Here is a 24,950-nt window from a genome sequence, read left to right on the forward strand (position 1 = left end):
TCTTCCAGATACTCAGCCTATTTCTATACCTCCATATCGTATGGCTCCGCCGAGCTTAAGGAGTTGAAAGAGAAACTCAAAGATCTTTTAGATAAAGGTTTCATAAGACCTAGTGTTTCTCCATAGGGCGCTCCTATCCTATTCGTGCAAAAGAAAGATAGTTCTTTGTGTACGTGCATTGACTATCGTCAGTTAAATAAAGTCACAGTAAAAACCAAATATCCTCTTCCTAGAATTGATGACCTATTTGATCAACTCCAAGGTGCAAGTTATTTCTCAAAGATAGACCTTAGATCCGGGTATCATCAGCTTAAAGTATGGGAATGTGATATTCCAAAGACAACTTTCAGAACTCGTTATGGTCATTTTGAGTTTCTAGTCATGTCCTTCGGACTAACAAATGCCCCAGCAACCTTCATGGACCTGTTAAACAGTGTTCAAACAGTATTTGGACATGTTTGTCATAGTCTTTATCGATGATATTCTTGTCTACTCTCGTAGTGAGGATGATCATGCAGACCATCTTAGAAATGTGTTACAGACTCTTAGAGACCACCAGTTGTTCGCCAAATTCAGCAAGTGTGAATTTTGGCTAAGATCAGTAACTTTCCTTGGTCATATTGTTTCCAGTGAGGGTATTAGAGTTGATCCCCAAAAGACAGAAGTTGTAAGAAATTGGCCTAGACCTATCTCTCCGTCATACATTAAGAGTTTATTGGGTTTAGCTGGTTATTACAGACGTTTTGCTGAGGGTTTTTTGTCTATTGTGTCTCCTATGTCTAGATTGACCCAGAAGAAAGTTAAGTTTCAGTGGTCAGATTCCTACGAGAAGAGTTTTCAGGAGTTGAAGACTCGACTGACTTCAGCCCCGGTCCTAGCATTACCTGATGGTACAGACAGTTTTGTGATGTATTGTGATGCCTCCAAAGTTGGTTTGGGTTGTGTTTTGATGCAGAGAGGTAAGGTCATAGCCTATGCCTCTAGACAGCTTAAGCCTCACGAAAAGAACTACCCTACCCATGATTTTGAGTTAGCTGCTATTGTGTTTGCTTTGAAAATCTGGAGACATAATTTATATGGGGTGCATGTTGATGTGTTCACGGATCACAACAGTTTGCAGTATGTGTTTACTCAGAGGGATTTGAATCTTCGTCAGAGAAGGTGGTTAGAATTATTGAAGGATTATGACATGAGTGTATTGTATCATCCGAGTAAGGCCAATGTAGTGGCAAACGCCTTAGTAGATTGTCTATGGGCAGTGTTGCTCATATGGAGAATGATAAGAAGGAGTTAGTTTGGAAAGTTCACCGGTTAGCTAGATTGGGTGTGAGATTGGTTTATTCAGCTGAAGGGAATGTTTGGGTTCAGAGTTATTCCGAATCTTCTCTAGTTTCGGAAGTGAAAGAGAAGCAAGATGAGGATTCTAGTTTGGTCAAACTGAAGGAGTTAGTTAAAGACCAAAAGATAGAGCTTTTCTCCCAAGGGAGAGATGGTGTGTTGAGATACCAGAGTAGATTGTGTGTGCCATGTGTTGATGATTTGAGGCAACGGATTATGGCGGAAGCACATAGTGCGCGTTATTCCATTCATCCAGGAGCCACCAAGATGTACCGCAACTTGCGGAAAATCTATTGGTGGAGTTGTATGAAAAAAGATATAAAAGAGTTTGTAGCCAAGTGTGTAACTTGTCAACAGGTTAAGGTAAAGAAACAAAGGCCTGGTGGTACGTTGCAAGAGTTTGGTATCCCCACTTGGAAGTGGGAAAAGGTGAATATAGATTTTATGACTGGTTTACCCCATTCGCATCGTAAGCATGATTCGATTTGGGTGATAGTAGACAGATTAACTAAGCGCATTTCTTGCCAGTTCACACATCTTACACAGCTGCAGATTATGCTAAGCTGTATATCAAAGAGTTAGTTAGATTGCATGGAGTTCCTTTGTCCTATCTCAGATAGGGATACTCAGTTTACCTCTCAATTTTGGAGAGCCTTTCAGAATGGTCTTGATACCCAAATTCATCTTAGTTCAACTTTTCATCTGCAGATAGATGGTCAGGCAGAGAGGACCATTCAGACGTTAGAGGATATGTTGAGGGCATGCATTCTTGATTTCAAAGAAAGTTGGGATGGGCATTTGTCGTTGATTGAGTTCGCTTATAATAACAGTTACTACACTAGTATTTAGATGGATACATTTGAGGCTCTTTATGGGCGAAGATGTAGATCGTCAGTTGTTTGGTTCGAAGTGGGTGAAGCTGCTTTGACCGGGCCAGACATGGTGTTTGAGGCCATGGAGAAAGTTCAGTTGATTAGAGAAAGATTGAAAGCAACCTAAAGTCGTCAGAAATCTTATGTATATGTAAGAAGAAGAGATCTTGAGTTTGAGGCTGATGATTTTGTGTATTTAAAAGTTTCACCCATGAAGGGGGTGAAGAGATTTGGCAAGAAGGGAAAGCTTAGTCCCCGATATGTAGGTCCCTTCTGGATCTTGAGTCGTGTTGGGAAGGTAGCGTATGAGCTTGAGCTACCCGCAGATTTATCCTCAGTTCGTCCAGTATTCCATGTGTCCTTGTTGAAAAAGTGCATGAACGATTCAGCCGTTATAGTTCCTCTAGAAAGTACAAATATTCAGAATAACCTTTCTTACGAAGAAGTCCCAGTAGAGATTCTTGATCATCAGATTCGTAGACTAAGGAATAAAGAAGTTCCCTTGGTCAAAGTTCTGTGGCGAAATCAATTCGTTGAGGGTGCTACTTGGGAAGCCGAAGCAGACATGCATACCAAGTATCCTCATCTCTTCTCTACAAATTCAGATTCAACTGAAGGTAATAATTTTCCTTCATTCAGTTCTTTTCCAGTTTCAGATTCAGCCATATGGCTATTTTCATAAGAATTCATGTACTCACACATCAGTTCAGTGGCTCATTATATTTGAGATTCAATCATACAATTTATTTCAGTTTTGCATGATAGCTTATAGCCTCAGATTCCTCAGTATTTTCAGCTTAACTAGCCACATTCGAGGACGAATGTTCCAAAGAGGGAGATATTGTAATACCTCATATTTTTCCTAGCTTAAATTCGTTCCTAGAATGTTAAGGGTGATCTTAAAAAATGAATATGTTTTATTTCATATAGAATTTTCTAGATTTAGACCTTCCCTTGTGTGGGAAATTGAATAAGCTTTCCATCGATACAAAATTCACCCAATTCGACACTAGGTGAAGAAGTTAGGGCATTTTTAGCGAAGCAGTGTGCCAACTGGGCAGTCACCATGTCGCGGTGAAGGACAATTTCATAATTGTCATTTTCCAGTGGACCTTCGCGATATTGGCGCATCCCGAAGAGGTCCAATTTCCAATTTGCCAATTTCCAGTAGCCCAACCGATAGTGGCTCGTCCCGCAAGTGGCCAAAATGGCATTCCAAAGGGGCACCGCGATGGTGGCGCGTCGCGGAGAATGTTCAGTTCTCACTCGTCCTTTTTCCAGTGAGCTACCACGATAGTAGCGCGTCGCGGTGGCCTGCCAGTTCAGAAAATATTGCTTTTCCTGTTTCGATTAAATATTAAAAGGGGTATTTTGGTCAATCCCCAAGGTCCCAATTCATCCAAAACAAGAAATTAAACATATTTAAGACACTTTATGCCCAATTTCATCCTTTCTCTCTCAAAGCAAAACCCTAGAACTCCAAAACTTCTTCTTTAAGAAATCAAAATCCTCCATAGTTTCTCCAAGAAAGCTTAAAATTGAGAATTCCCAAGACAAGATAATCAAGAACTCATCTTCAAGAACTCAAATAGGAATCAACAATTCAAGTTTCTTCATCTAATCATCAATCAAGGTATGTGGGGTTTATGAACAAGGATCCTTTTTCATCCTTGTACCCAAAACCAAGTTTTAATTACAAATTCATATGATTTTGAATGAATATTCATGAGATTGGAATTAGGGTTCATACCCATTATTGCTCTTTGCAAAATTTTGAGATTTCAAGTGTTTTAGAAGATGAATTGCATGTCTATTTTCATATTTTCATGCCTATTGCAGAAATTTCCAGATTTTGAGATGGCTTATCATTGTTTTCATTATCAAGCATAATTATTATGATGTTTTTGACATGAGTTTGATGCATGGGTTATTAAAGCCCAAGTTTATATATTGATATTTCAAGAAAGATGATGCTTTAAGCATCCTATGATCAGTTAATTTACAGATTCTCAGTAAAACTTTGATTTTTTGATCCCCAGTTTAGCTATGGAATCCACTTTACAGCTTTATTACATATTACAGAATTCAGATCAGCTTTATTTATAGAATGATTCATATAAAAGCATAAATGGTTTCGTAATGAACCATTATACTAGATTTTAAAGTGGATTTTCAATAGAGTGAGCATATAGTTTAAATGGGAGTAGTATTTAGCAGCAAGCAGGAAGTGTGGGATTAGCGTGACCTATCTTTCATAGAACTACGTAGCCAACGTAGGTACAGATTATCAGATTATTCCTATTTCTATATGGATGACAGTTTTAGCCTGTGATCGATCACATGGACAGTAGGTTAAACTCTCTGGCAAAAGTATAACACCTCTCCCATCGTGAGATTTTCCTCTTAGGGAAACAAGACGTTGGACTCCATGTTAGCTCACATGGTTTATGTCGGTTAAGAGAACCTCTCTGCTAGTTAAGTAAAAGATTAACAGAAAAGCTTTTTGAAAACGAAGTGTAAAGGCTCACAATTTTATTCAAATTATAATTTACAGAAAGATAACAGTTATAGATTTCAGACTTCAACATAGAAGTGAGTCCTGTTTTACACTTAGACAACATGATTTTCCGACAGAACATTAAGTACAACTTTTAGAACTAAATGTTATGACTCACTAGATTTATAAAGTATGATTTGCTATTCATGATTTCAGATTTCAGTATTTCATATATTCCAGCTTGTGGGAGTCATTTACATTTAGCATGCATTGTTTTATAAATTATGATGATAAGATTGTATTTTACTTATGCATTTCACCCCCATATACTCAGTACATCCTTAAAGTACTGATCCACATATACGTCTATGTGCTACATTGTCTCTTAATGTAGGATCAGGTGCTCAGTATCAGCAGCGTGAGTAGTTCGAGCATCTCCATCTACATCCTACAGTTGGTGAGTCCTCATAGTCCGGGGACTTGTTCATTCGGATTTTGCAGCTTATTAGTTTTACATGATTCGGTATTGATTTTCAAACAGTACTTCAGATTCATTCTTAGTTATTTCAGACAAATTTTCGCATTTAGTATGGCTCTTATGTCTATGTTTCCTTTATTATGAGATTCAGACTTAGTAACAGGCAGACAGGGTTAGCTTAAGGCTTCTCGTAGTCTTGAGCACCGTATGACATCTCGAGACCAGGTTTTGGGGTGTTACAACTTTGGGACTCAATGGGTGATAGGAGACCCATTGATGAAATCCCTCATACTTGGAGATGAGAACTCTCGAGAATTCTTTGAAAACTAAAAACCCGAAGAAGATGAACCCTAGCTCTGCCTTGGGGAAAGAAATCTCTTTTTCCTCTATTCACAACTACGTGTCAAATTTTTATTTTTGAGTAATAACGGATTAGAGTAATATTAACCTCAATAATTAGCCTTGAAACAACCTAAACAATATAGTTTTGATGTTAAAAGAGTTGGAAAAGAATGATGTGCCCCTTTGAAATTTTAACTGGAAGCTGTTGGAGGTAATGTACGGGATCTTCCCACGATCATGGGACCAACCTATGATCGTGGATTGTTCTCATGGTTGGGAAATGGATGAGAGCTCTCTGAGAATGAACAAACGAGCCTTGGTAGAATTGCGGGATCTACCCATGGTCGTATCTTGGTTCGTAGGTTTGAAGGTTTAATTAGGATATCTGGAACTCACGATCGTGCGTAGGATCGTAGTTTTAAAGCACGATGGTTCCCTCTCATGGTTGGACGGAATACTTGTCAACTTTTAGATGTTGGGGTTTTCTCGATCAAACGAGACCATTTTTACGATCGTACAATGTAACCACAGTTGTGGTTTGGCTCATGACATCTCACTATAGGACAATGCTTCACTAAAATGGCCATAACCTTACGCCCTAATATAGGATTAAGACAAAACTGGATGTGTTAGAAAGATAGTTCAAACATCTGTCATTTAGCGGGTCTTGATCTCAAAGATGCTTCAGAGCCTAGAGGTTATGCTCGTTTGAAGCTGACCATTTCTAAAAGAACCGACCGGTAAGGAAGGTTTTGGCTTGGTTACGGAATAGGAGGTACTTGTGGCCATGGTACATGGCCAAATACCTTCTCATACTATTAAAAATTGATTTTTAATCCTACATGTACTTGAAGCAGGATTCTAACATCAGCTTGAATTTTTTGGGGTGTTATAGTATCTCCCCCTTGGGGTCATTTGTCCCCAAATGGAAACTGACTAAGCTGGAAGGTTAGGGGAAAAAGCTGCAATTCCCATATTTTCTTCACCACGTCTGATGATATTATTGGAACCCTATCATACTATCTATACCTGAAATTCCTACACTGAGTTTTCTAAGAGCTGAACATTGACATGATATTGAGTCGATAACTGAAATGTGGGCTGAGCCGAACTCATGTACGCAAGCTATGACATGATAATAGTTGGGTGACATGAAAGAAAAAAAAATTATTAATCAAGAGGAGACTGTTACCTCAAGATGGGACTGAGCTCGAAGGATAGAGATGGGGGTACTTAGTCATCTATCTGCCTCTGCATCTCAAGTAGCTCTATCAACTGACTGATTTCGCTAAAGAACCTTTACCAAGGTGATCTCCTTATTCCTCAACTTACAAACTTGATAGTCAAGGATCTTAATAGAACCTCCTAATAAGAGACTATCTTTTACCACTACACTTTCTAAGGGCACAACCAATGCGGGATCATCAATGCATTTCTTTAATAAGGAAACACATTTCTTTAATAAGGAAACATGAAAGACTGGATGTACTGCTGCTAAGTTTACCGACTAATCTAACTCAATAGGTTACTTTGCCAAAATGTCCTACAATATCATAAGGACCATCATAGGGGGACTTAGCTTTCCTTGTTTCCCAAATCTCTTAGCCCATTCATAGGTGAAACTCTCAAGTAGATAGAAAAATCACCAATATCAAACTCAAGTTCCCTTATTCTCACATCTTCATAGGAATTCTAACGACTCCACTCATGACTCGTCGCCCATCGTGTAGCAGTAATTTAAAACCTGCCAATGTCATATCAAGGGTTAGACGAACAAAGCGAAGGGAATAATGATGAATGGAAAGACTTTGATGAGGAGCGGTTAGTAGAAGATAAAAAGGAATTTGAAAACCAAGAGAAACCCAACTTGGAGGAAACTGAAATAGTCAACCCGAGCGATTATAATAAAATCAAAGAGACAAGTGTTAGTGTTCACTTAGTAGAAGCAAAAAAAAATGAACTCATTCGCTTGCTGCAGGAGTACATTGATATATTTGCTTGGTCCTACGATGATATCCAGGATTGAGCACCAACAGCGTATCGTATGAGTTACCAATCAATCTCAAGATTGATCCAGTTAAGCAAAAAATGCAAAAGTTTAAGCCAAACTTAAGTTTGAAAATCAAGGAAGAAGTGATGAATAAAATTCCATCTAAGGTTGTGGAGGTCACAAAGTATCCAAAATGGCTAGCCAATACTGTCCCAATGCCAAAAAAGGATGACAAGATCTAAATTTGTGTTGACTACAGAGATTTGAATAGAGCCAGTCCTAAAGATAATTTTCGGCTACCCAACCTCCATATCCTTATCGATAATTGTGCAAAGCATGAAATGCATTCTTTCGTGGATTGTTTCGCCAGGTATCATCAGATATTAATGGATAAGGAAGATGCAGAAAAATCAGCTTTCAATACGCCTTGGGGTGTTTATCATTACAGGGTGATGCCGTTTGGTCTCAAGAATGTGGGTGCAACATACATGTGGGCTATGACAACAATTTTTCCTGATATATTCATAAAGAGATTGAAGTGTACATGGATGATGTAATTATCAAATCCTGCAAGAGTTCAAATTATCTGACCCATTTGAAAAAGTTCTTTGACGGACTAAGGAAGTACAACTTGAAGTTGAATACTGCTAAGTGTGCTTTCGGTGTGCCAACCGGGAAATTACTGGGGTTCATAGTCAGCAGAAGGGACATCGAGCTAGACCTGTCCAAGATCAAGACAATTCAAGATTTACCGTCGCCAAGGACCAAGAAAAAGGCTATGAGTTTCTTGGGTCGTTTGAATTACATTAGCAGGTTCATTGCCCAGTCAACAATCATATGTGAGCCAATTCTCAAGATGTTGAAGAAAGATGCATTGAATGAATGGACAGAAGAATGTTCGAAAGCTTTTGACAGAATCAAGGAATATCTGTCCGCTCCGCCTATTTTGGTTCCACCAAGGGAAGGAAGTCCGTTGTTGCTTTACCTGTCAGTCTCAGAAAATACTCTCGAGTGTGTCTCGGGCAGCATGATGGGACCGGTAAGAAAGAGAAAGCAATCTACTACTTGAGTAAAAAGTTTATGCCATATGAAGTTCGCTGCACTCTTATAGAAAGGACATATTGTGCTTTGACCTGGGCCCCACAAAAGTTGAGGTATTATCTATCCTCATACATAATATATCTCATTTACAGAATGGATCCATTGAAGTATATATTCCAGAAAGCCATGCCTACGGGAAAGTTAGCTAAATGGCAAATGTTGCTGAGTGAGTTCGACACTGTGTGTGTGACTCAAAAGGCAATCAAGGGGCAAGCCTTAGCAATTATTTAGCAGAGAATTCGATTGATGATGAATATGAGCCACTTCGTACTTACTTCCCAGATGAGTAGAATTTATTCGTGGCAGAAGACATTACAGAGATATACCCTAGATGGAGATTATTCTTTAATGGAGTGGTCAACTTTAAAGGCTCAGGAATTGGAGCAGTTTTGGTGTCAGAAATAGGCCAACACTATCCAGCAACCGCTAAGTTGCTCTTTCCGTGTACCAATAAAATGGCTGAATATGAGGCCTGCATCCTAGGTCTCAAGTTGGCACTTGATATGGGTGTTCGTGAATTGCTAGCCATCAGAGACTTAGATTTGCTGATTCACCAGGTACGGGGGAAATGGGCGGTAACGAACTCCAAGATTATTCCTTATGTAGAGCTGGTGCAGGATTTGTGTGGAAGATTTAAGGAAGTTGATTTCCGACATATCTCGAGGATACAAAATGAGTTTACTGATGCTTTGGCTACTATATCCTTCATGATTCAGCAACCAGATCAGAGTTACATTGATCCTCCACCAAAGCCACTCCCATCTTCTCCCGGATAATCTCATTCCTAACTCTGTCCTCTCTAGTAAGCCCACACATCCAACGCAACATTCTCATTTCCTCCACTTTCAATTTTTGGATGTGAACGTGCTTAACTGGCCAACACTCCGCTACATACAACATGGTTGGATGAACTGCCACTCTCTAAAATTTGTCTTTAAGCTTAAAGGGCATCTTCTTATCGCACAACACTCCCGAAGCGAGCCTCCATTTCATCTAACCTGCTCCAATACGTTTAGAAACATCCTCATCAATTTCACCATTTCCCTGGATCATAGACCCAAGATACTTAAAACTAATCCCTCTTACAAACATCCTGGGAGTCCAACCTCACCATCACTTCGTCCTCCATCTTCGAGTCACTAAACTTGCATTCCAAATACTCTGTCTTGTACCTACTCAACCTAAACCCCTTAGACTCAAGGGTTTGTCTCCAAACCTCCAAATTGTCATTCACACCACCACCACCCCCACCCCCACCCGCGTCTCATCAATCAGCACTATATCATCTGCAAATAACATACACCAAGGCACCTCGCCTTGAATACTCCGCGTCAACACATCCATCACCAACTTAAAAAGAAATGGACTAAGAGTCGATCCCTGATGCAACCCTGTCTCGACCGAAAATGCTCCGAGTCTCCTCCCGCCGTCCTCACTCGGGTCTTCCCTCCATCGTACAATAAGTTGAGACTACCATATTATGTCTTGATTTATGAGATATTTTATAAATCAAGGACTTTCAAACAATTGGTAACAACCACTGACAGAAATGCAAGGTAAGACTGCGTATAACACACCCTTGTGGTGGAGCCCTTCCTCAGACCTTGCACACATCGAGAGCTTTAGTGCTTCAGGCTACTCTTTTTTTACTTTTAAACAAGTTATGCCCATGGATAAGAATTGAAACTATCACATTATGTTTTGATTTATGAGATGTTCTAGAACTCCTGCCTGACACGCATGACTTAGTCCAAGGACTTTCAGACAACAAGTTACGGCCCATGAGCAAGAGTTGACACAATCGCATCGTGTCTTGATTTATAAGATATTCTATAACTCTTGCCTTAGAGGTCAGACTTAGCCCACAAGCTACGCCTCATGGATAAGAGTTTGACACTACCATATTGTGTTTAATTTATGAGATGTTTTATTAGTCTCACCTCTAAGACAAGACTTAACTCAAGAACCTCCCAAAAAAATAAGTTACGCCCAATGAGCAAGTGTTGATAGTTTTATAACTCTTGCCTTAGAGACAATACTTAACTAAAAAATTTTCAAATAACAAGTTATACCCCACGAGCAAGACTTGACTCTACCACATTGTGTTTTGATTTATTAGATATTTTATTAGTCTCGCCTCTAAGACAAGACTTAGCTCAAGAAACTCCCAAAAAAATAATTTACGCTCAATGGACAAGTGTTGACAGTTCTATAACTCTTGCCTTAGAGGCAATACTTAACTCAAGAATTTTCAAACAACAAGTTGTGCCCCTACGAGAAAGACTTGACACTACCACATTGTGTTTTGTTTTATGAGATGTGCTATAACTTTTGTCTTAGAGGCACGACTTATCCCAAATGACTTCTAAACAACAAGTCATGCCCTTAAATTTATTTTCATGTCAAAGATCTCTTTACGAATTATCCAATTTTCTATTAATTAGCAAAATATAATAGAAGTTGAGAAAAAAAAATAGAGAAAAGAGAAACAAGATTGAGAAAAAAAAATAGAGAAAAGAGAAACAAGATTGAGAAAAAAATAAAGGTTTAGTAAAAATAGAAGAATAAAAAATAAAAGAAAATAGAAAAAAGAAAAAAAATAAAGATTGAGGAAAATAAAAATGAGAAGGAAAAAAAACAAAGTATGAAAAAATGAAGAAATAGATAATGTTAGAGGAAAAAAAATAAAGATTGAGACAAATGAATTAAAATAAGAAAAAAAAATCAAGGAAAGATAAAAAGTGAAAAAAAAGAAACAAATAAAAATCGAGAGATAAATGAGCAAAAAAGTTTTAAGACATTTAAAGTGTAGAGAGGTAAAAATGTACTTATACTATACATAAAAAGACTAGTTTCTTTTTGGACAAAAAACTAAAGCCACCCAGTATGAAGGCCATCCAATGTTATTTTACGTATTTTTCCGCCCTTACCCAAATTGGCCCGCGTTGTATGTAATTCGAAAGACGGGCCATTTCTTTGTCAACCCAACTGTTTCTTGATTGACAGTAAACAAACTCCATTTGTTGTTGTGTTAAAGGTCTTGAGTGTATTGATATGGTATGATTTAGGTGGTGAAAATCATTTAGTATTATTGGTGAGGAAGCCCGAGAGAAGTAAATTTTAATTTCAAGTGATTTTTGTGAGAAATATCAGGGTTGTTTAAGCAATTTTAATTTCAAGTGATTTTTGTGAGAAATATCAGGGTTGTTTAAGCTTGTTAGAAATAGTCTAAGGAGGTTGTCTACAAAATTTGTAGTCATTTCGTGGAGATATAAATACAATTGTATAAGTAAAGGCATATAAAGTTGTTTCAAAGAAAGGTTGAATATGCAAGCGTAAACAGAAAAATGTGACTACGTGAGTGCAAAGGGTCGTGTTGAGATATATATATTTTTCCCCAAAATTCCCCTTTTTATACCTTTTTATATTTTGATAAAGTGTTTTGTAGGTCAATTCGCTCAATCGAGCCCTGAGTAAGAAAAAATTCTTGGTAGAGAGCGCTACCCCCCGAATAAGGCCTTACCGGCGCGAATCCGAATTAGTCGGACTCCAATGCGGGTACCGGATATCGGATGAGAAACCAAAACAAAAAAAAAAATTGCTCAAAATATCTAAGCCCAAATCAGCCCAACTTTTAGATGAATTAAATTTGAATGGATTGAAATGATGACCTAAGTTAATAAATGAGTGAGTCGAGGTGGATTAATTTTTTTCATATGCTAATTTTGTCACCTCAAGATGCTGGTGAACATGTACTTGGTCCTAATAACATTTGCAGTAAAGAAACAAACTAGAAGCCTCTTGGTTGGTTGGGTGGGGGGATTGGGGGGCTCCCAGAACAATATTGTAGTTAAAGTGCGCAACAGAAAGAAGATAAATCTGTGTCAACAAGATCTGGAAGATATGTGAACTCTCTCCGGAGTTTATTGAAATGATGCAACAAAACTTAAAGCAACTCTCGAACAGTTGCAGCAGTAGAAAATAGATCAATGCCAGAGGCAGATGTTGAAGACAGTTTAAGTAGCATATGAATAGTCTGGCTAGAAAGGAATACGATATTTTGAAGAGAAAAAAAGATCACATTCCTTGTGTTATTTAGATGTATACAAAATTTATACTTCTGATGTAGGGGAATCATTGTAATTAGCATGTCAAATATCGGGACTTGCTAGACTTCCTGATCCTTCAGTAGTGCGTCAAGTCCCTTACTTTTGTACCTGGTCCTTATTTTTAGCTTGGTTTGCCTCATAATCAACTTGTAAAGTTAACTAAAGTGTTTACGTTACCCAAACAAAGTAGTTCTTCATTTCAGTAATGGCAATATGAATCTTCAAAGGATCACACCTGTAACAGAGCTGCCTAAAAACTAATTGTCAGGGCTAAGAAAGCGGAAGGAGGGTAATTGTATGAAGTAAAACTTTGGCTGCATTTGTTTTATTATGATTCAAACATCTGAATGCCTCTATGAATGATTAAGATGTTGTTCAGATCTGAAAACTGAATGATTAAAACTGTTTGTTTTTCAACATCTAATGTGCAAAATTTATTATTTGTTTATATAATAAAAAATTAATTGTATATTACGAAAATATTTGAATTAATACAACAAAATTATTATTTGATTCAAAAAAAATATTTATATTTGCTAGTGATAGTAGAGATGGTTTGTACTGGTGTTGGTGGTGGTAATGATTGATGTGACTAGTAATGTTGGTGGTGATGACAGAAATGATTAGTATTGTAGTGACTGTTATGACTGTAGCGGTGGTGGTGATTGTGAAGTTGGTTGATGGTAGTTTTTTGGAGGTATTGATTGCGATGGCTGAAAAATGAATGTATGATATTTGAAGATGTGTTGGTGGCAGTTGGAGACGCTATTAGCTGTGATAATGTAGATAGTTGTTAGTAGAAATAGATTATAGTGATGGTAGTGGTTGAAGTGGTGGTAGAGGTAGCGATACCGATGACATTGATGGTGGTGGTAGCTGAAGAACGTGCGGAGGTTGATGATGTATTAGTGGTGGTGCTAGTTGTGATAGATAAGTTAGTCGGTAGTAGGGATTGATCGGTAATGGTGGCGGCGTTGGAATTGGTGTTAGTGTTGGGGTGGCGGTGAATATAATTGAAATAATGGAGGTGATAGGTTTTGTAGCGGCTGACAATAGTGGCTGGTAGCGATATTGATTGTCAATGGTAGCTGTGATGGTGGAAGTGGTTGGTGGTGGTGGTTGATAATAGTGGTGGTGATAGAGGTGGTGACTGGTGATTGTGGATAGAATGGTTGTGAATATTATTCAACACAAGCATACCTCTTAATGATATTGACTTAGACCTCATTTGTTTGCACTTAATGGAGGTCTGAATCTGAATGATTCAGATTTCAGATCATTAAGTGCATTTGTTTTTCATTAAGAGGTATTTTTGTATTGGATAATATTCACCACCACTCTTTCCATAATCATCAGTCATCATTACTAACCACCTCTGCCACCACCATCACTGTCAACCACTACCTTGCCACCAGCCATCACCACCACCAACCACATCACAACCACTATTCACAATCATAATTGCTACTAACCATTATTTTCAGTCGGTACCATATCTACACCTCCATTGATTTAATTATATCCACAACTATCACCACTGTCAACGCCAACACCACCACTATCGGCCAATCCCAACTACTAACCAACTCATCTATCACAATTAGCACCACCGCTAACTACCACATCATCAACATCCACACATTCTTCGACCACCACCACCATTTTCATCAGTGTCGCCATCTCTACCACCGCTTCAACAACCATCATTGCTACAATATATCTCTACTAATAATCATCTCCACCATCACAACAAACAACATCTTGAACTACCACCAACACATCATCAACCATCATACATTCATTTTTAAGCTATTATAATCAACACCTCCAACTACTAACATCAACCGACGTCACACCACTACCACTATCACTACCAATCGGTACTATCATAATAATCACTACAATACCAAACATCTCTATCATCACAACTATCACTACCAATATTACTAATCACGAACATCAATCATTACTACCACCATCACCATTACAAACTATCTCCATTATCACTAACAAATATGATTTTTTCAATCAGAAAATAATTTATCGTATCAAATCAAATATTTTTCAAATATATAAATATCTTTTATTGGAATTATGTTTTTTTTATTATATATGCAAATAAATAATTTTTGCATATTCAGATATTGAAAAACAAATAGTCTTAACCATTCAGATTTCAGATCTGAAGACAACATCTTAATCAATCAGATTCAGACGTCTGAATCTTAATAAAAACAAATACAGCCTTAGTTTCAGATTGATTAAAACCTATTAAGAGCTAAAATCTTAATAAAAAACAAATGCACTTAATGGTCTGAAGTCTGAACCATTCAGATTCAGACCTCCATTAAGTGCAAACAAATAAGGCCTTTCTCCATTCCTCTGAGAACTTAGGACAATGCTCTGCCTTGCCTTTCAGATAATGATGAAATACACTAATATAGAATATAAAGATTCTCAATCAAAGGAAATATATACAGCCAAAAGCAATATATATGGAAGAAGCCTGTTAGTCGTGTCTGAAAGAATTGATTATGAGTCGCTGCAGACATGGACCAAGAGAATATCGGACAAACTAATTTAACTTGGGAAGGCAGTAGTTGTGCGATCAAAAGATATCACACATGCACTCAATCCTAACACCTCGTATATGGAACTCTATAGACCAGTAGAAGCTAAAAGATTGAGAGAGACCTGTAATAACTAATGAGCAAAGGTTGTTTCAAGTCTCCACTCATTCCAAAGAAGTAATTTCCTGATTGGTGGTACAAAGAAAACAGTTTCCTGTTCAACTTGTCTCTATCGATATGACACTTCGCAGATTATGTACCAAAACTCGAAATCTTCCAGCAGAAGAAAAATCCTCCACAACTATTACCCGCATTTATTGTTGTTGTTACCTTTCATCAGGAAGTAACTACAGCAACTCCTGACAATAGTTTCTCCTCAACTCCCCCTTTTGTTTTCTAGCATATGGGATTGGCTTTCAGTGAAACAGTGGTTGAATTTGACATTAACTGTCTCCCTCAGGAGCTGTCCTCAAAAGAATGATATTACGCGAAGTTTCAGAGTAACTTGGAGGGACTTTGGCATTTTGCTGCTGCTGTAGTCTGTACTGGTATATCTAAGCTAATAAAGCAATTATAATTCAATTTTTATTTCCGTAACAACCACAACACTAACTGGTGTGATGAAAAATGAGCAACGGGTTCCATCACATCACCACCTAGACGAGGGAGTATGAGCAAGGTGTTGGTTTTTTGGCTCTTTTTTTTTCTCCCACATCATTGTTTTACAATTTGGGGAAGAGGTTTTAGAGTTATAAAAGAACTCTTCCTCCTCCCATTTGAATTATCCCAAAATTGTTCTATTCTCCCACAATTAATAGGAAAGGTTGAGTGCTTGGAGATTAAGCCTATTTGGCTGAACACTGTTATCAAATTGTTCTATTCTCCCACAATTAATAGGAAAGGTTGGGTGCTCGGAGATTAAGCCTATTTGGTTGAACTCCGTTATCAAATTTTCTGGTGTCTTTATTTTTAGTATTCAATATTATTTGTAGGGTATTTATTTGTTAGTGTTCTGTCTGGTACAATTGTTCTGAATCGGTTCATTTCACTTAATTGTTCCATTTTAGTGGGAAATTACCCGATTTTCTCAACAAGTGATATCAGAGCCAAGGTTCTGTCTGAGTATGCTCTGTGATTGCAGCTTTGTCAGATCTTCCACATCAGAAAAAAATTCCTTTGGTCCTTTTGAACCCAAGGTTTGTCCTAGGCTAAGGTTCTGTTTGAGTATGCTCTGTGGTTGCAGCTCTGCCTGATCTTCCACATCAGAAAAGAATTACTTTGGTCCTCTTGGGTTGTTTGCAGTTGTTGTACTATTAAATATTTTTTATTGAGTTTGTAATGGCAAATAAAGATCAAGAAACGAAGGATCCTATTACAAATATTACACCGAGGCCATCGGGCTCCTCGTCATCATGGTCGAGGTTCCCGCTGTTCAGTCTGAAGTTGGCGGTGGGAATATTTGATGGTACTAGCCATTTTGGCATGTGGCAAGGAGAGGTTTTGGACTCTTTTTTCCAGCAGGGTCTCGATATTGCTATTGAAGAAAAGATACCAGAAGAGGTAGAAGAAAGAGATTGGAGCATCATTAATCGATTGGCGTGTGGAACAATTCGATCGTGCCTGTCCAGAGAGCAGAAGTATGCTTTCAAGAATGAGACTTTTGCGCACAAATTATGGAAGGCATTGGAGGATAAGTTTCTGAAAAAGAGTGGTCAGAACAAGCTCCTTATGAAGAAAAGGTTGTTCCGATTTGATTATCAACAAGGTACTACTATGAATGAACACATCACTATGTTTAATCAATTAGTAGTAGACCTATTGAATTTAGATGTGAAATTTGAGGATGAGGATCTGACTTTGATGTTGTTATCATCTCGAACATTTGGGAACTACGTTACTTCACGGGAAGGAGAATGTGTCGTTAGATGTTGTTTGTTCTGCTTTATATAGTTATGAATTGAGAAAGCAGGATAAGATGAAAAACAAATCAACAACATCCGAAGAAGCATTGGTGGCAAGGGGTCGTCAGCAAAGCTAAACTAAGGGGAGAAGAGGAAGGTCCAAATCAAAGGGCCAAGCCGTTGCCAAAGATGAGTATGCTTTCTGTCATGAAAAAGGGCACTGGAAGAAAGACTATCCGAAGTTTAAAAAGAAAGAGAAGAGTCCGCAAGATGCAAATGTTGCAAAATGCAAAAGTGATGCAGAATCAAATGTTTCCTTAGTTGTTATGCCTTCAACACCATCTCATCCAGATGAGTGGATATTAGATTCAGCATGTACCTATCATATGTGTTCCATTCGGGAATGATTTTTCGAGTTCCAGGAACTCAATGGTGAGGTTGTCTACATGGGTAATGATAATCCCTGTAAAACAACCGGGATAGGTTCAATCAAGCTGCGGAATCATGATGGATCCACCCGAATTTTAAGGGATGTGTGGTACATGCCAAAGTTGAAAAAGAATCTCATCTCAGTGGGGGCTATTGAATCTAAGGGCCTAGTTGTGATGATACGAGATGGAGTTCTTAAAGCAACTTCAGGAGCACTGGTGATGTTGAAAGGCGTGAGGAAGAACAATTTGTATTACTACTAACAGTGTTGGGGACAGTAGCAACAATAACTTCTAGCACCAAGAAAGATGTTGAGGAAACGAAGCTGTGGCATATGCGGTTGGGACATGCTGGTGAAAAGTCCTTGCAAATTCTTGCCAAGCAAAGATTGTTGAAAGGTACGAAGACTTGCAAACTTGAATTTTGTGAGCATTGCATTCTGGGAAAGTAACGAAGAGTGAAGTTTGGCACTGCAATTCATAATACCAAGGGTATTTTGGATTATGTGCACTCAGATGTGTGGGGACCTGCCAAAACTTCGTCCATCGAAGGTAGGCATTATTTTGTCACTTTTGTTGATGATTTTTCCAGGAGAGTTTGGGTGTTTACTATGAAAAACAAGGATGAAGTTCTTGGAATTTTCCTTAACTGGAAAGCTCAAGTTGAAAACTAGACAGGGAGAAAGATCAAGGTTCTCCGAACAGACAATAGAGGAGAATACAAGAGTGATCTATTCCTGAATGTATGCCAAGACTGTGGCATAGTTCGACACTTCATGTTAGCAAAACACCGCAACGGAATGGGTGTCAGAGCATATGAACAAGACACTTGTAAAGAAAGTTCGTGGTATGTTGTCTAATGCTGGGTTAGACAGAAAATTTTGGGTTGAGCCTGTGACGTACGCTCAACATCTCGTCAATCGTTTGCCATCATCTGCTATAGGTGGCAAAACTCCATTAGAAGTATAGTTTGGAAAACCTGCAACTGATTATGACACTTTGCATGTTTTTGGTTCTATTGCATATTATCATGTGATTGAATCAAGGTTGGATCCACGACCAAAAAGGCTTTTTTCATGGGCTTAAATGCTGGAGTGAAGGGATACCGTTTGTGATGTCTTGAGGCAAAGAAAGCGATTATCAACAGGGATGTTACCATGAACCTGCCATGTTGAACAAGGTAAATCCAGAGAAAGTTGATAGTACTATGAAGCAGGTGGAGTGTAATTCTAAGCAGGTGGAGTTTGAGCAAACAGTGGTGAACCCAGCACGAAGCACCACTACTGACTCTACTATGGCACAAGAAGAGTCAGATGCGGAAGAGGTTCCAACCCAAGAACCACTGCAGCAATCAGAACCAATTGCAGTTAGAAGACAGAGACGAGAAATTCAAAAGCTCGTTTCACTAACATGGTAGCTTATGCACTTTCAGTTACTAATGAAGATGTTCCATCCACCTACCCAGAGGCCATTCGACGCACAGAAAGTGGCAGTTGGGTAGGTGCAGTGGAAGAAGAAATGCAATCTCTTAAGAAGAACGAGACATGGAAGCTGACACAACTACCGAAAGACAGAAAGACAATTGGGTGCAAATGGGTATTTGCAAAGAAAGAAGGATTTCCTGATAAAGAAGACATTCGCTACAAGGCAAGATTGGTGGCTAAAGGCCATGCTCAGAAGGAGGGAATTGATTATAATAAGGTATTTTCTCCAGTTGTAAAACATTCCTCCATTAGAATTTGTTGGCCTTGGTAGCACAGTTGAATTTGGAGCTAGCTCAACTTGATGTGAAGACCGCGTTCTTACACGGTGATTTGAAGGAGGAAATCTATATGACTCAGCCAGAAGGATATAAGGTTGTTGGTAATGAAGATTGGGTTTGTAAACTTAGCAAATCGTTGTACGGATTGAAACAATCTCCAAGATAGTGGTACAAACGATTTGATAGGTTCATGAAGGGTCAGAAGTACAAGAGAAGCAAATTCGATTATTGTGTGTATTTGTGCAAACTTCAAGATGGTTCCTACATCTACTTACTCTTATATGTTGATGATATGCTGATTGCAGCAAAGAGCCAAGTTGAGATTGACAGATTGAAGGCTCAAATGAGTAAAGAGTTCGAGATGAAGGATTTGGGGGAATCCAAGATTATTCTCGGCATGGAGATAAGCAGAGATAGAGAGAGGGGCAAACTTTGGCTGTCACAGTAGCAGTATTTGAAGAAGGTACTACAACGTTTTGGTATGCACGATGATACAAAACCTGTAAATACCCCACTTGCTCCTCATTTGAAACTGAGCAGCAGGTTATCTCCAACAATTGATGAAGAGAGAGAATACATGGCAAAAATCTCGTATGCAAATACAGTTGGAAGCTTGATGTATGCAATGGTGTGTACGAGACCAGATATTTCACAAGCTGTTAGTGTAGTTAACAGGTACATGCATGATCCGGGCAAGGGTCATTGGCAAGCTGTGAAATGGATTCTGCGGTATCTCCAAAATACCGTAGATGTTGGATTGACATTCGAGCGGGATAAATCACTTGGTCAATGCATAGTTGGATATTGTGATTCTGATTATGCAGGTGATTTGGATAAGCGAAAATCTACAACTGGCTATTTGTTCACTTTAGCAAAGGTGCCAGTTAGTTGGAAGTCTACCTTGCAGTCTATAGTGGCTTTGTCTACAACAGAGACAGAGTATATGGCGATTACAGAGGCTGTGAAGAAAGCAATTTGGCTTCATGGGTTGCTTAAAGACTTGGGAGTTGATCAGAAACAACTTGAGGTGTATTCTGATAGTCAGAGTGTTATTCATTTAGCAAAGAATCAAGTTTTTCATGCACGGACGAAGCATATTGATGTTCGCTATCATTTTGTGCGGGAAATTCTCGAAGAGGAAGAGATACTTCTCCAGAATATTCATACTACGGAGAATTCTGCAGATATGCTGACCAAGGTGGTTACAAGGGCCAAGTTCGAACACTGTTTAAACTTGGTTAATATCCTGCACATTTGAAGTTGGCGCCTCACGGCGCAAAATTGGAAGCACCGCAATTTTTTTTTCTCCCACATCATTGTTTTACAATTTGGGGAGGAGGTTTTAGAGTTATAAAAGAACTCTTCCTTCTCCCATTTGAATTATCCCAAAATTGTTCTCTTCTCTAACAATTAATAGGAAAGGTTGGGTGCTCGAAGATTAAGCCTATTTGGCTGAACCCCTTTATCAAATTTTCTGATGTCTTTATTTTTAGTATTCAATATTATTTGTCGGGTATTTATTTGTTAGTGTTCTGTCTGGTTCAATTGTTCTGAATCAGTTCATTTCACTTAGTTGTTCCGTTTTAGTGGAAAAATTACCCGATTTTCCCAACACAAGGAACAAATGTGACTAAAGAATTAAGTCCTACCACATCAGCACCCTGTGTGGTGAAAATGTTCTTGTATCTTAATGGATGATAAGGGTAAAGAACCTAGTCTAAAAGAGTCGGACTAGAATAGATAGTTCGAATATAGGCTCATCAACAGGAATTCAATAGAATTAGAGGTTACTTTGATAGGAGGAGAGCAAATATTGCCACCTACAGAAAGATAGGTGGACAGGAGAAAAAGATAGATAGCATGGCAACATAGGTTATAGATTATAGTATTATGGGATAGATATAGATAGGAAAGGAGTAGGAATCCCTGTAGAATCAAGCCTTGGAATAAATTATCTCGTCAAGACCTATGTCGGAAAGGAGACAATCGCATCATCAGTGCCTGTGATTGGATGTAGCTGGAGGAGCAAGCATGTTAGAGCAGGATTGTTAAAGCCTTCAAAGTAGTGAATTACCTTGATGCACAAATAACTGGATTGATTCTAAAGTAGATCACAACTGTTTTGCTTTTTCCTTTCCCCACTGCGTAGTTCACAACTGTTGTAATGATGCTGGAATATAGATAAGTACCAAAGCCAACTAGAGATGCAACATCAAAATCCTTAGAATGTCTCAAGCAAATTCATGATGTAACAACTGATTAGAGCAGGTCCTCTTCAACAACAAGTTGACTTGTTGGGGAAGAAAAAGAATGATAGAAATAAATAAAGAAAGAAAGGAAGGAAGGATATAGAAAGGAAGATAAATGTAAAGTGGCACAAAACAAAAGGGACATTTAGGAAAAGCAGAGCTCTAGATCAGCATAAGAGTAACTCAACCAAATAGGTTTACCCAACAAATTACTTTACAGCAATAACAAGATGAGCATTAAAATATGAAAGAGATAAAATATATTGCAGCAGATATTTCCACCATAAACACAGCAAAGATTTATCAAATCTCTTGACGAAACAGTCAATGGAACGAGTAAGACTACTACCTATGTTGACTAGACACTGTTAACAGGGCATTCTTGTTCTAGACAAGCCACGTTTAACGACCAAAACTTGAGATGAGATGCAGAAGCAAACTGTATTTACTGAGAGGCTAGTCAAATTGCAGCTTCTGTAGTTAACCATCTTAACTCATTTTGCCAAGCATCTGAAATCAACAAGCGGGACTGTGCAACTAAAAACAAAGAGCTATAACCATAGAAAGTAATGAACACAGTTGGCCGCTGAAGTATATGACTTCCTGTGCGATTACCTTAAGCCGCATGTTCTGATGTTTGAAGGTGGTGTTCTTCAATCAGATTTTGAACCCTCTGAACAAAATCTCATACATTACTAGATATCAGAAGACATACTCAAACAGATTTAGGGAAAGACATCTTTTTTACCTTCACAGAACTTCCAACTTCTTCCAGCTTCTGTAATACAGCAAGGTCTCCAGAATGAGACAATGAATCATGCCTGATGGATCTCGATGAAGACATCTGCCAACCAGAAAAATTAGTAGATAGCTGAAAGTTAAGGGGGTGAATCGTTGCTGGCAAGGATGGCATTTACTATTGGAAATGCATAAAAGAGACCCGGGAATATGATAGCATCCATGGCAGCTCAACATCATTGAAAGACATGAATAAAGTTTTGCAAGATCCATCAAATAAGGAATTTCAAGACAAGCTCAAATGGACTACAATTAGCAATAAAAAGTGTCTTGTGATGGAAGAAGAGTTGGGCCCATGAAGATATTTTCCAAGTCTTGCATTTATTTGGAGGCTCACATTTAAGTCCAAGATTAAGTTTAATAAATCCCAAATCTGCCCAAAGTGGAGAAATACAGCAGCCCAAGCTTGAAGAGTTGTTTCTACTTTCTAGAATATATAGATTTAAAGTTTTGGTTTTAATCTATGTTGACTACATTGGTCAGAGTGTGGGCAGCCTTCAATGTCTTTAGGGAATGTAATTTTTAATTAATTTAGTCTTTGACCAGCCCCTTCTAGGATTCTATATAAAGGGAGTATTTTTTGTTCATTAGAACCAAGTTTTATTTAACAATATATTAGCAGCTTTGTGGCTTGTGGAGACCTTTTTAGGTTCTCTTTTGGGCTATGCCCTTTTTGTTCTTCTTTGAACCATAGCTTGGTCTCTTTAATAGTAAGATTCCTCGTTTGAGTTCCCTCCTCCGATTCTTATTCTTTTTCTTCATAATTGATTCGATACTTCCTTTACTACTAAACGATATTTCAAGTGTCAAATACTTAAGCTTGTGTTCTTGTTTCCCAGAATCAATTCCTCCCTCTTTCTAATCTTCTAATTTTAGTCTTCCGCTATTTGTGTTGTTATCAAGTGGTATCAAAGTTTTGGATGGTTGGGTATTCTTATACTCACCCGATCTACTCATTTGATTTATAACAACTACAAAACAATCTAAAAAAAATAAATGAAAAGTTACTGTAGCATGATCAGTAACGCACAAAAAGGGAAAAAATTTGATCTATGAACAGTGATGTGAACAGTAACATCGAGTATGCTTCACTTGTTCAATACTTTATCTTGTAATTGTCTTTGAATGTTGGAAGATCTGATCTAGTTGTTATCTCTTGAAAATCCAATAAGTTGAAGTTTCTTTGACTGTTGGTCATCAAGAAACTCAAAAGTCACTAGGAGGATTATAAAGGTCATTACAGCTCATTTGGACTCAAAAGCTAATGAGTACATGTTCCAAGTTTTTTAAAAGTGTTAACACAATTCCCTTGCTAGATACTTTAAGAATTTGTTCATACTTAGTGATGTCTACTGATTTTGTGCCTATTTCTTTTCGTGCCAATTTGTTCATGTTTTTTTATTATTTATTTTCATTGTGTATTTTCTTTGTTTCCAGTTCGTTATAGTTTTTTTTTTAATTGTCCTTTTCTTGTTTGACATCAACTATATTCTTGAACCAAACTTTGGAACGTGCTTTGATGTGTTTGAGTTATTGGTTCATGAAAGAACTTTGAGGAACATCCCTTGAGTGGTAAAAGGAAAGAGTGGTGAGATTATTTGAGGGGAAAAGCCTATTCGTGTGATACATGAGTGTTGGTAAGAGTACTTGAGTGATACACGTAAGGGTGTGTGAAACAAGTTCTTAACGAGGTCATTTTGCTTTCTAACAATCTTTTATTTTTAAGTAAGTAATTTGCAGCTCATTGGAAGGATATGGCTACAACAGTAAATACCAAAAGAAAGGAAGACGGTAAAAGATTGAAAGAAAAAGATGATGAGATCTTTCACAAGGGATTGCAAAACTCTTTGAAATGATGAAAAAAGCGAATGATGAGTGGGATGAAAGAAAGAAGAATCTTGAAAGAGACCATGAGCTTAATAAAGTTAACAAGGTTTTTCAAACGAGAATGGAAGTATTGTCTAATATATGTGCTACTAAGATTGACGAGAATGTTTGTCATAACTTAGTGCTTACTTTGTTGAAAATGTTGGTTTGTCTTGTGTTAAGCATAATTAACCTTACACCTTAAAAGGAGTGAAGGTGGACAATAGAGTGTTAGTGCCATTAACTCTTGGGATATACAAGGATCACGTTTTGTGTAATATGGTTCCCCTAATCACATGTCATGTCTTATTGGCATGGTCATGGTATCTCTATAGAAATGCTTCATATGATCATGAATATGGAAAAAAGACTACCCTTGTTTCTTTGGCACCTATGGAGATTCAAGAAGATCAATTAAGGGTGAGAAGGCCAATGGAGGTGTTTGAAAAGGAAAAAGAACGCAAGATGGGAAACAAAAGTAGATTGGCGAAGCTCAAAATAAGAGTTGATCTTAGAAGTCCTCCAAGAGATAAAAGAGGGATTCTGGGCAAGTACATGGGAGCTACTGCATTGATAAACTTCTCTACAACAAATAAATGTGAGGATGAGAGACAAAAGTAAGAGAGAAGTAAGGGTGAGCAACTTGACA

General features: G+C 38.0%; 1 protein-coding gene and 1 pseudogene across 4 annotated transcripts in view; one reads left to right on the top strand and one right to left on the bottom strand.

Moving 5' to 3' along the window:
* The window catches only part of LOC124885739, an 18,532-nt pseudogene extending 15,490 nt beyond the window's left edge, over positions 1–3,042 (top strand).
* Positions 1–24,950, bottom strand: part of LOC107853747 — a 44,445-nt gene that overhangs the window by 14,340 nt on the left and 5,155 nt on the right. For 3 of the 4 annotated variants that reach the window (XR_001669857.2, XM_016698730.2, XM_016698731.2), the window contains exons 6-7: positions 22,386–22,481; positions 22,253–22,310 (exon numbers count right to left, since the gene is read on the bottom strand). Coding sequence is in view for 3 of the 4 variants with exons in the window: in XM_016698730.2 (XP_016554216.1) it covers positions 22,254–22,310; positions 22,386–22,481 (153 nt within the window). In the remaining variant the exon portion in view is untranslated. Of the gene's footprint in view, positions 1–21,868; positions 22,148–22,252; positions 22,311–22,385; positions 22,482–24,950 lie in introns of those variants that run through there. The other variant, XM_016698729.2, reaches the window with a different exon arrangement.

The sequence above is a fragment of the Capsicum annuum genome, chromosome 7 (assembly GCF_002878395.1).
Source record: "Capsicum annuum cultivar UCD-10X-F1 chromosome 7, UCD10Xv1.1, whole genome shotgun sequence".
In the NCBI taxonomy this organism is placed as follows: domain Eukaryota; kingdom Viridiplantae; phylum Streptophyta; class Magnoliopsida; order Solanales; family Solanaceae; genus Capsicum; species Capsicum annuum.